The 12,766-nt window shown below is 45.1% G+C and overlaps 1 protein-coding gene across 2 annotated transcripts in view; it reads left to right on the forward strand.

Moving 5' to 3' along the window:
- The first annotated feature begins 203 nt into the window (after nt 1-203).
- The window catches only part of usp36 (ubiquitin specific peptidase 36), a 32,092-nt gene continuing 19,529 nt past the window's right edge, over nt 204-12,766 (forward strand). The window contains exons 1-5 of one of the 2 annotated variants that reach the window (XM_088926834.1): nt 204-246; nt 695-774; nt 10,512-10,773; nt 11,295-11,516; nt 11,820-11,930. In XM_088926834.1, the coding sequence (XP_088782960.1) occupies nt 10,521-10,773; nt 11,295-11,516; nt 11,820-11,930 (586 nt within the window). In that variant the 5' untranslated portion in view covers nt 204-246; nt 695-774; nt 10,512-10,520. Of the gene's footprint in view, nt 247-694; nt 775-3,487; nt 3,592-10,511; nt 10,774-11,294; nt 11,517-11,819; nt 11,931-12,766 lie in introns of those variants that run through there. The other variant, XM_088926833.1, reaches the window with a different exon arrangement.

Genomic DNA, 12,766 nt, shown 5'->3' on the forward strand with positions numbered 1-12,766 from the left:
AATGGAACCCTATCCACTGTTTTACGGATTTAAGTGTAAAAAAGGAGATGAAGATGAAATCCTACGTCCTGTTGCTTTGAATAACACATTTCTGGGGATTTAATGCGGTGAAAGACTGCCTACTTGTGGTCGCACTATTTAATTACAAGATTACCACAAAAACAACACAAAACAGGCTGTGCTTCATTGCCATTACAGTCAATGCCCTCTTACCTATGATATTCTTCGGATAAATCGAGCACACCAGTAAGACTGATTATATATATATATCACACGATGTAGGCCTACACTGAAAGCCTGGATGGACTAAAACATAAAATATATGACCTGAAAACCAAATATGAAAAAGATGAGGCTCATGTATTTTTTTAAGATACAAATAAAACGTATGACGGATATTTTTAACCACACATTGGCGTGTTTAACGAAGAGCAAAGGCTACAAGAGACTGCACTAAACGACGTTATCTTACCGAGCAAGATTTGGCAAATTATATTTTACAAAACAGAACGACGCCACACGTGTACAATCGACACCATACAGAAATCGGTTTAAAAATGTTTCGTTGTTGTTTACAATCTGGAGTTTGGTGGGGTTTGGAGCTTATGCGGTTATTTTCGCGAAAATACGGTGTCGTGTGAGAGGCCGGGTGTTGCGAATTGAGGAGTAAATTTGTGTTGTGTGTGTTGTACAGAGAAAAGGCTTTCGGTGTTATTCTCACAAGACTCCCCACAGCTTCGGAGCCGGGATACAGACACAAACCACTATTTTTAGGTAAGATGGAGACCCGGAGCTCTGGGTTTGGCCTTGAGGTGAGAGCTGTTTCATCTTGTTCTAAGTCTGGTTTGTATTAACGTGTATTTGCTGTATCTGGTCAAATCTTCAAACGTCGCATAATAGACTCGAATCAAGAAGGAGGCAAATTCGGGTAAACGAGGCAGCGTTACTGTCACTTTGCTGAATACTGTAGTAAATTCTTAAAATAATTTTATATTCATCTTAACTGAACCAGTTAATGTTCACGTTAAGTGAAGTGAGTCTGTTTTCTAGAGGATGACCTTAGGTGCGATTTGCTGTTGTGGTGTATTTACCGTAGTACGGCACTGAGCTACTATTCGATTGATCACCAGTGATCCAAAAGACAAGTTATTTTGACTGCCACATATACTTCTCTTTCCACAACTAGAAGATACATTTCTGGGATAATTACTCAAATATCAGTTCTACGTTTTCGCTGTTGTACACTTTAGTCTGGGGATTCCAAGAAATGCTGCATTAACTGTCTAGTTGGTTTACACCACTGAAAAAAAATGTGGCGTATCTGAAGAGGTACCACTTGATCCTCTTCATTTTAATGTGTTGGATTACTTTTGTGAGCTTTTTACTGTTACACATTTTCCATTAAACACCTTTTCCCTTCCAGTATTTTCACCAAGATGGAGCTTTTTAAAAGTTCATCACTGCAGGAATTCACAGAGGATGGTGATAGTCGGCATTTGTGTTTTCAGTCCAGAGCTGTGCTGCCCTGGGTTATTGTTGGGATAAGACAGTGGAGGGCAAGCACATTTCATTTCAAGATGTTGTATGGCATAAAACTGCTTATGGGTGAAAATAATCACTTGAATTTCTTTGTGGTGGGTTTATCAGAATAATTTCACCCAAACCGCTGAGCTGTGGTTGCTGCGGTAAGGGGCGTTGGTGGGTCACTAGGTGGCGTCCTTCAGGTGATACATTGAACCAAGGTCCAGACGACTTTGTCTTTAAATGTCCCGGAGCACTGTCAGTAAGAGCAGAGGTCTTCGCCCTGGTGTCCAGGCTAAACTCCTATTTGGGCTTGTTCAGTCTGGCCTCCCTAAATAAACATCCTTCTTTAATATCATTGGTGAATCTGTGTCTAATTCTTCACCTAATTTGCTGTGGCTGACATGTAATGGAGGCTCAAATGTCACTCAGGTGGGGGTCGCACTTAAGTGGTGGATGATGTAGGTCTCCTGTTGAAGAGCAGAGCTCCCTGGGATGAGAAGCACTATGTGAGCTGGTTTGTGGTGAGTGTACTGGTGCACTTTGGCTGCCGTCGCATCATGCAGGTGGAGCTGCACACTTGTGGTAGGGGATCCCCATTACTTGTAAAGCGCTTTGAGTGGAGTTTCAGGAAAAGCACCATATAAGTGTATGGAATTATTATTCAATTTTTTTTTCCCAATCAGGCAGCACAGCACAGGCAGCTGTGATTAGCATTAACTCCTGATCTGGGATGCTATCTGTGTGGAGTTTGTATGTTCTATCCGGTGTTTGTGTGGGTTTCCCCTTACAGTCCAGGGAATGCCGGTAAGTTAATGGGCCTCTGGGAAAACTGGCCCTGGTGTGAGTGTGTGCCTGTGATGGACTGGTGTCCCGTCCAGGGTGTACCCTGCCTTGCTGGGACAAGCTCCAGCTCCGCCAGAGAAGAAGCGGTTTGAAAATAGATGCATGGAAGAATGTTTTTTTAACTTTTTTGTCAAAAGCACTAATATGTCTCCTTATTCAAAACCATGATGCATACATTTATCTGAATTTCATTATTCATTATCAGGAAGCTTCCTATTGCCAGTGATGGCCACCCCCCAGAACCACAATGTGCTAGACGGGGCTACAGGACGTCAGTCCAATAGTGAGGTGCACACACACAGGGACAAGTCAGTATCACTGAATTATGCACTCATGGTGTATTTCTAATATTATGTTGCATTTGTTTTAATTTTTTACTTCAGTCAGCTTTGTGGTTATATGATGAGGTTTGAACTGTAAAAAGACTGCACTTTTACAGTTATATTCAGGAACTCTCTCCCCCTCCCCCCAATGCCCCCCAAAATAAATATAATTCAGGTTTATCTGCAAACCAAAACATTATGTTGTTAAATGTAATAAAGGTCAGGAATTAACATAAAATATAATATCGCCTCCCAGACTTATTCTAGATGGCCTTGGCGCAGTGAATTTACAGTTCTTTATTCAGCCTGTTTCTCAGGAGTCCTCTTGGATGTAGAAAGGTATTATAAAATCATACGTGTGGGAAAGGTGTGTGAGGGTCTATTTAAAAGCAGTAGGTCATCCTCCATCACGGCCTGTAGAAGACTTTTTCAATTTAGTGCGTGATGAAGACCTGCCCCAGGTGCCATCGTAATAAAGAAATGTATGGAACTACCAGCGATTAATTAGGTACATGCTCACTATTTGCTTTGTGAAATTAGGTATTCGCACGAGTAACATTGATCTACGTTAGAACTACATTTTCCCGGCACTGAGCAAACCAGGGTGTAAACAAACAACTTTAAAATGGAATCCTCCGGAAAGTTGGCACCCAGGACCTCCCACTGTCGTCTCCGATTGGCTAAAAATGACCTGCGCGTACTCTGACGTATACCGATTCCTGGCGATCTGGTTGGCCACAGGGAGTGCCACTCATGCTTGCCCCTCCCACGCCCTCCCATGTTGCAGCATGGAGGATCGAATGTAACAAAATCCAGGTACTGTAGCAAACGGAGCGGCGATCCGCAAACTTTTCTGTAAAAAAAACGAGGGACATCGCTTTGTGGAAGATCACAGCGCAAGGTAAAGACCGAGAGTATGTAAAAACCGGTGTAGAAACGACATTGTATAGTTATGATTTTATTTTTTTAATCGCAGGGTGGTGGTGGTAACCCTGTTAGGTTTCTGCGCTGGGAGGCAGAGGTAGGTTAGTCGGCTTGTTTCAGCACGGTTTATTGCTCTTTTAGTATTCAATGGCCCAATACCTTGCACGGCTCAGGTACAGCAGTTGATTTTGCTGCCCGTGTGCGTGAGGGATCTTATTCGCTTTGCTGGTGCAAGTAAAAAAACAACAACAACAAAATCTCGGCAGTGCTGTCGCGACTCGTCTAAGAGGCATGCTTCTCTGTGCGCTTTTTAAAAACCAGTCCGTTTCGCATTACGATAGTGGCACAACTACTGGAAACAACCGTGAGCCGCTGTCTAGCGCGGGTTACCGCTACGGCGCCTCTTCGCCTCTTTTTCTTGTTTGATATTTTTTCGTCTTTATTTTTATTTTATTTTTTTTCCGCGTGTCCCCGGCGCCACGCCGGACCCGCAGAGCTGCCTCGTCTTTAAAACGTGTCTCCCGTGACTGCAACGTGGGGGGTGAGGCGCAGCTGCCCGAGGAAATCCGGGTCGTGCGTTTCGGCGCATAACGCCTCCTTCCACGCGTTTGCCCGGCGCTTCGTCAAACGCCCATTGCCCAGATAACGGTTTCGACAGTCCGGTACACGAATGCCACCGTGTCGTGTTTTCGCGAAGTAAGTGTACCTCAGCATGACGAAGGCAGACGCTTGTTTCCATTTTGGACAGTTGTTCGGGAGAACTGCAATGTCTCCAGTGGTCAGACCACACTGTCTGCTCTACACGTTACGTGGGAACAGTCATGTTACAACGCTGCTGATATTATTTCAGACTCCGGTTAACGCATCCTTACGATATAGTCTGTTTTCTTGAGCAAATTGTGTTGCGCGGTTTCAAACGTTCACGAATCATTTGTAATTCTACGGTCGAATACCATCACAGTTTTGTCATTCTTTAAACAGCAGGTTTCTGATGCAGTGAGAAGCGTGCTTTAGTAACGCATAGCCCTCGGGCCTCTATTTCATATTAAAATGTGTTTTTTTTTAATTTGATTTCTTTTTATTATCTTGTCCCTTTCTTTTTTTGTGAAGTGATTTTTCTTGAAAGAAAATTAAAATCGCCCCCGGTCTGAATATTTTCACAGTGTGATGAACACACAGATGTAGCGCGATTCCCCAGTGCACGGTAGCTGGAGCTTTTCCCTGCCTTGCTGCTGTTCTAATAATTATATTATATACCTGTATACATTCTTTTTTGGTGCCATAATGTTTTTAAGGGCGAGTTACTGATGTTGAGACAGGGTTCATTTAGGGCTTTGAGTGGTTTTCTGATGTCGACGACGATGTCTCTGCAAATGTGATCATGGTGTTAGGAGGTAGTACAGTGCCGGTGGTAAAGCTGTGACTTAGTGTAGGATCGAGACTTTTAGTTGTAGCAGAGATGATTTAAAAAAAATCTCCATCTTAGCCCTTGTACATTTCCGTGTCGCACAGCGATGCTATCCCTTTGTAAATAGATATGGGGTCACTATGACAAACAATATCTCCTGCTGTATTCTTAATATTCCCCAAATGCAGAGTGTTTTCTAGTGCTCGAAGAGACTGTAGAGTGATTAGTGGCTGATTGTGGTATCTGACGGGCAGCCGGGGTCCCACGTGTAGCTCTGCTGGGCCCACACGTTTCCTCCGGAGACAGATCTGCAGAGCACAGGTCTGGGAGCAGGCTTCAGGTGTTAGGAGGGAGCCAGCAGAGGGATTGTCTCGGAATGCAGAGACGCTTCATCTTCCCGCTAAACATGGGATGAAAACTCTTTTCCTTCAGTCAGTTTTAAGGAGGTATATTTCAGCGCTTCTGTCTGTTTGGAATCCTTCAGCCAGTTCTAGCTTTCATTCTTCTGACACAGCTTCGTGTGTTGTCATACTGCGTGGCAGAAATAATTGGTCATTGGTCGTGTACTTATTATTTCTCTTTTTTGTATGTAAATGGCAGCTTGCACAGTTAGATTCGGAAATGAGGCGAAGAAGCGATCTAGAAGAATTCAGAGATCATTACTTTTTTTCAATACACAAGTAATCTGGGTTGTTCGGGTCAGTGGACGGCAGTCTTAAAAGGGGACAGCAACATGTCTCCCTTTTTTTCCCACTCGTATTGTTGATGGTAATTTAATTTATGGAAGGTGGAAGGTTTATGGAAGGTGACATAGACTCAGTGTGCTGTAAAATATTGAAGTAGTTCCGCCATGCAGGGTCGTATATACGAATGTGAGTTACGTTATTTGACGTTATCAGTAAGTGACAAAAATCGAAATGCGTGGCTCTGAATTACAGTACACGGTGAGTGGAAATTCATAAGCACGGAACAAGGCTTGGAGATTACGGCAGTAAGGCACACAGCCTGCTGATAAACCAGCGAACCTTGGCTGGGAGGGGATCAGGGCCGGTGCTGTCCGGAGGTTTCCTCTTAGGTGTTTCCTTGAGACGCAGGACAAGTGAGCGACCAGCAGAGGGAGCGAGAGAGGTTGGGGTGGGGGGGGTTGGAGACAGGAGCGATGGGGGCAGCAGTAGGTAAGGACAAGGATCTGTTTAAGAATTTAGGTTTGGAATGTGCCACAGCTCTCACTGTTGTTATAGTACTTTAAATTGAATGTACCCCAGCCTGATTGAGTACCTGCGAGCATGTGATGTGCAGTCTGTGATATTTAGCCTCAATGCCTCTCTTGGTGCTTGGCGATTTGCTAATCATCTAAAAGTATATCAGTCCTTGGTCAGGTCTTTGTCTTTTGTATTTTTTACACCGTTTGTGATCATGAGGAGACTGGACACAATTAGCAGAGCCAGGCCGTGAGGGGGGGATTAGTCGATCATTGCTGTATGATCAGGCAGTAAGACACGATCGGGAATTCCAAGTCAGTTGGGTATCACAATGGCAGATAGGGAAGATAAAGCACGTCGCCTGTTTGGCTCAGAGAGAGGTGTGTGAGCGAGTTGTCCTGAGACGGAAATGTAGAGAGATCCGAATGAGGCCGTGTGTGCTGACATGTGCCACGGTGGGAGTTTGTATGTTCTTCCCGTGTTTGTGTGGGTTTCCTCCCAGAGTCCAAAGACATACTGCTAGGTGAATTGGTTTCTGGGAAAATTGGCCCTGGTGTGAGTTTGTCTGTGTGCGCGCTGTGATGGACTGGCGACCAGTCCAAGGTGTACCCCGCCTTGCACCCGTTGTTTTCTGGGATAGGCTCCGGTCTCTCCATGACCCTGAATTGAATGAAGCAGTTTAATAATGGATAGACGGAATATAGTACAGCACTTGTTCCACATGATATGTTTAAGTTTTAACTAGGAGGCCTTCATGTTGGCTGTTCCTTTACGCATGCGAAGAAATGGGTCTTGTGTTGTTTACATACATGATGTTTTAGTTTCATGATAAAAGTGAAGCTTTTCTTTTGTGGGATAATCTCTCAGAATAAAAACTCATTAATCCCCCAAAATAACTTTGCAGTCCTGTGACTTTAAATCTTTTTCTCCATCTCCCTAGTCACTATCTGCATGTGCCTGTAGGGTAGACAGTATTCTTTATGGTCATTCCCTAAATTTACTGTTTGTCATGGCTTTGGTTTGGATGAAGCTAATTTAATTTCTCCGGCAACAAGATGATTTAAAGACCACTTAAGTCGGTACGGACAGTGTCTTAGTAAACTGGGGTCTTCCTCCGCAGTGGATCTAAAATAAAGCTTTTGTCTTAGCCGGAGTCCAAAAGTAATTTAGATGCTGTGTGCTATAACGCAGGTCTGCTTTTTCCAAATGCCTTCCAGGTGTCAGTCTTGCAAGTGATGTTGTAGACTGGACTGGTTGTGAGCTCTTGCCCCGACGAAGAGCCTAGATAACCTGCCTGATTCTGGATCATGAGCCGCGGACCTGCGTGAGCAGGGAGGAGTCTGATTGTTTCCGGCCGTAGGAGTGGAAATTTGCTAGTGGGGCTGACTGGGGACCCGGCTACGACCTGGTGTACAGTTAAGATCTGGAGATGGATCTGTGACACCTTGCAGCGTCATCCTCCAGCCCTCCTCTGGCGCTTGCTGTTCCCCTGTTACATCACAGCCGTGTGTGTGTGTGTGTGTGTGTGTGAGATTGCTGCGAGGGCCGTGCTGTTCTTAATCATGCACATCAGTACGTGAAGGTTACCTTGCCCTTGTGGTTTTAGTACATGTGTGTCTACGGCCAGGCCGGCTGCTGCTCCCTGCTCACTGTGAGCCGCCTGATGATCAAGCGTCTTCCTCCTTGCTGGAGTACTTCACCGGCTTCTCCTGTGGACGTGTGCGTGTGCGAGAGATGCCCCGAGTACTGGGCTGCTGCCTTGGTGGGCTGCCAGCTTGCAGTCGGAGCAAGTGCGCAGCTGAGGGGAGCACTGCTCCTCCTCTTCCTCCTCCTCTTGGCCGGTGATGTGCTGTCCGCAGCCAGCCCCCCTTCTCCTGGTCGCTCACTAGCTCCCTGTGATGCCCAGGCCTTGTGACTGTCACTCTTGAGAGAAGAAAGACTTTGGCTTTTTGCAAATCATGAGCAATCTTAAAAAAAAAAAGTTTACGTTCAATTTTAGCCACTTGTCTTTTTTTGCCTCGTCGTTCCTGGTCGTGGAGCACGTTGTACCTTTCATCAGCAGGAGCTCACTGCTGTTATTGTCTCCTACAGTGCAGACGATGAGAATTTGGGAACGGTGGGTCACGGGGAAACGAGCCCTTTGTGAAAAGGTACCCAGCCTGACCAGGATTTCACCCTGGTGACGGACGTCATGTTTGGGGAAAAATATTTTCTTCTTTAACCAGATGAAAATGTTACCAACCGCTCGTTCTCTTCCCACTTCACTGTGTTCCTTCTTGTCCTCAGCTGTCAGGTTTCAGCAAAAACAAACGATTTCTCAAGAGGAGGAATGTTTGTTTTGTACCGTGTTGCTCAGGCACAATCGCTTTGGAGTCTTGGGCTCCGAGGGCTGAAATGGAGGAGAAGATTGTATGAATTCTCTCACCGCTGTTTCCCCTGTCTCTTGCATAAAAACAGTCCCTACTGCTTGTTGCTCTAAATGGGAGTAATTCCGCCTCTCACACTTAAATAATTGCCTTTTCTGTTCAAAACATGACTCAAATGTTGCGCCTTTGAAATGCCTCAAATCCACTAACTCCACATACAAGACTATTTGAAGCAGGTCATTTCCATTTTAAGAGGAAATTATTTCCTACTTAGTAGCAGCAATCCAATTTCGTACGGTGACAGCTAGTTTCATCAAATCTGTGTTTTCAGCTTGTTAAGAAGCGTTTCCTATGCAGCCCTATCCATAGTGACAAGCCTCTTCTTTCACTCTAATGTCTTTTGAATGTTGCCATGCAAGGTTAGGTTAATTATGCTGCATTCAGCGTTGCTTATGGTGGTAAAATTTGAACGCTTTTGACAGCTTTCAAGAGCCACCGATAGGTGTGTCAGTCATAATTGTACAACCTTATTGCATGAATAACACCATCAATTTGGTCTTTCCTTAAAGTGTTCTTTGAAGTTCTGCTTTGCATGTGATCATTTATGTGGTTCCTCACATTCTTAAACATGGGGAGGAGGGGATTCTGGGCCACTTTGCTGCCACTGCGCTACCAAGACGAATGTGCTGTTTGTAGGGATGCAATTTCAATTCCTGGATGCAAAAATGTTTCTCATTCTTGTTATTGGTATTTGAGTAGGAAGTGATTTTTTGGGACAGGTAATCAAAGCTGGAAATTGCAGACTGCTTTTTAAAAGGTATTTGGAACAAGACTTTGAGAAAAACAAAGTTGTAGTCTGTCTCTGTGGTCTGGTCATTGCATACAAACAGCTCCTAATTTCTGCTTAATTATTGGGGTTTCTGTTCTGCAGCTTTTGTTAGGATTGGATTGCTACCAAGCTTTTGCATAACATAAGAAAAGAAAGCTACAGCCACAGGTTAAAAGGTTATTGCAAAAAACATTGAACCTTTCACGACAAATGCACTGTGCTCGAAATCAAGTAAGACAGCTTAACGTACATTTGAAATTTTTCCCCAATAGTAATTCAGGAATATCCTGCTGTGTTTTAATTGGATTCTTTTAAAGCATGCATTTACTTAAAAATGAACAATGAACTGTGTTCCTTGTTGGAAGCCTCCTGTGTTTAAAGTATCCTACGTTGACTTTCCTCTGGGTTCTGTGGCTTCAGCCCACGTGGAAGCAGTGTTCTGTAAATGACTTACTGGGGCAGAACTGAGCTGGGCATCAGCTGCTGTCAGGTGCCGTCTCCTCTGCTGGAGGGTCAAGCGTCTCTTTGTATTGAGCTGCAGAAAAATGTTAAGGTGGGCACCACATGCAGAATACGGTATGCCTAGAATCACAAATATGAGCAGGCCTGTGTCTGGCGGCATTGTTTTAATTCTGCTTTTTACTCACTCTCTGCTCTCATTCCAAAGGTTTCATCTCTCTCAGTTTGTTTTTAGAAAAGGGCACGGTCTTCATGTAATCTGCATTTTTTTGGAATATCGCAGTATATTTTTAGAACAAAAGTGCAAAATGCACACGTCTTTGGTGATGAGCGAAGCTACACAGGGTGGCACTGCAGTGATTTAAAGAGACTTTTTTCAGCACGTGAGGCCCACACGGCTTTAGATGAAACAGCATATTGAGGATGCTGAGAGTTACGTAGGTCTTTTCTTCAATTCTTTCAAAAATTGTGGAATTTGGTTTGTGACCAAAGATGGGTAGTCAAGGCTGAGAGACCGACAACTTTAAACTCTTCTCAATTGTGCAACGTTGTGTTACGATGGCTGTTGGGCACTGTGGTGTGTTGCATTGCTGACTCGCCTGTGTGGTATGACCCTGACTTTCTGGGTTACAGTGATGCACAATGCCAATAGTGGACAAGCTCAAAGAGGCCCTGAAACCGGGGCGCAAGGACTCTGCTGATGATAGTGACCTCAACAAGCTGCTGGCCTCCTCCGCCAAGAAGGTGCTGCTGCAGAAGATTGAGTTCGAGCCAGCCAGCAAGGGCTTCTCCTACCAGCTGGAGGCGCTCAAGACCAAGTATGTCATTCTCAACCCCAAGGCAGAGGGAGCTGTGGGACAGAGGGCGGCGGACCCCCTACCGATGAAGAAGCAGGGTAGGTGTGGCCCGATTGTGGGGCGAGGGTTAAGCTGCAGTGTTGAGGCTGGCGTGGAGGGGGATCTTGGCTTCCCTTTGTGATTAACATCCAAGGAGATTTAAGTCTGCATACTTGCCTTGTCATCCAAGAGGGGCCACCAATCGTACCCACACCAATGACCATCCACATCATCAGTCAAGCTCACCACTTGCTCACCACTTCAGACTTGTCACTTCAAAGATCTTGGACAAGTTAGCTGATAACTGATTGGTGATGGAGGTGATTGGCTGGGCTCTCCTTATTGGTTAAGGGTGAACACATCGTTTAAACCATCTGAACAGTGTTTTCTCATGATTGGTATTGTTTTTCTCGGGTCTGCTCAGCCGTGTGTGTGTGGTAAAGATATTCAATGTATTCTGTTGCCTTAAGTTCTTGAACCATCCTACATTTTAGCGTGCAAGCGCTCATGCTTCCAGGCTTTTCACAGACTCTCGCTTGCTAATGGTCGCTAATGCATCCACTCGGGTTTTTGTGTTCAGTCTCGGAGGGTGTTGGTGGCGGACAGAGTGACGGGATCCCTGCCCCACAGAAGATGCTGTTCCCGGGGAACAGGCTGTCCATGAAGTGGGAGCGAATTTACAGAGTAGGAGCCGGTCTCCACAACCTGGGCAACACCTGCTTCCTGAACTCCACGGTGCAGTGCCTGACCTACACCCCTCCCCTCGCCAACTACCTTCTGTCCAAGGAGCACAGCAGGGCTTGTAAGCTGCCTTCACTGTTTCTGATCCTCTCACGCTATGATCTGTACATTTATTGATGCCATACAAGACTGTTAGTTTGGATGATAGGCTTAAAAACATTTTTTTCCCCTGTCCTGCATGTGTTTGAAGTTGTAAATAGAAAATTAGTATTGCTATTCTATATTTTTAAATGTTGTTGTTGTTGTTTAAATTAATGTTTAGGCTTAAGTGGTTCCTGTAGTTCTTCATCATGGGGATCTCAGCAACTGACTGAAGGAGCAGACGTTTGTCCTAACCCTTGCTCTGTGTCTCTGTGTGTTACAGGTCACCAGTCAGGATTCTGCATGATGTGCGTGATGCAGAACCACATAATACAGGCGTTTGCCAACACTGGCAACGCCATCAAACCGGTCTCCTTCATCAGGGACTTGAAAAGTAAGCTGGATTTGCATCCGCCTGCTCCCCCCTAGGCAGAGCGTTAATGTGGAGGAGAGGGACAGTGTAAAAGAAGAATGGTGGAGCATGTATCAGCTTTGATTTTGTGGAAAAGAAACTAGTTATAGCTGGCTTGGTGGAACTCTGCTGCGTCATAGGTTTGATTCTGAGCTGGGGCTGTGTTTATGTGGAGCTGCATATATCCCTAGTGTTCCTCTGTGTTTTCCCCAACTCCTTCACTTTCCAAGCATTTTACAAAGACATGCTGGCTGCTGGCTGGGTTAACTGGTGCGTCTTAATTGCCCCATTGTGCACCTTTGTATTTGTGCCCTGTGAAAGACTGATGTCTCTTCCAGGGTACGTCTCGTCCCTGCACTTTCACAGTGGGCCACGGATTGCCTGCTTGGAGAACACTAAAGCATCACTCTCTGTAAAAAGAGCAGCTCAGGAGCTGTTTTATTTACAGGAGTGACATCCTTTCCAGTTTGGCTCTAAAGGCATTTTAAAACAAGTTCAGCTGAGGCTGTATGTGAGGCTAAGAGTGCAAAAAAAAAAACACACATCAGAAATTGTGTTGGAGAGAATACCATGGAGTGTGTGGTCATGTGTCAGAACAGCACTGTCCTCCTACTCCAGTCTTAAAGATGTGTGACACCCCAGGGTTTTGCATCACACTGCAGCTCGGCTTTTTTCGCTGGCTGTAGGCTGGGAACAGCTGCCTTTACATTGGCACAAAACCTCAGAAAAGTCTGCATTCAGCTGACATGAAGGCGGTGACTGTATTTGTTTAACATTAGTTACCGCTGACCCTATCTCTTTCATTACAGTCATTCGTG

This window comes from Atractosteus spatula, chromosome 11 (genome assembly GCF_055471065.1).
Source record: "Atractosteus spatula isolate fAtrSpa1 chromosome 11, fAtrSpa1.hap1, whole genome shotgun sequence".
NCBI classification, from domain to species: Eukaryota; Metazoa; Chordata; class Actinopteri; order Semionotiformes; family Lepisosteidae; genus Atractosteus; species Atractosteus spatula.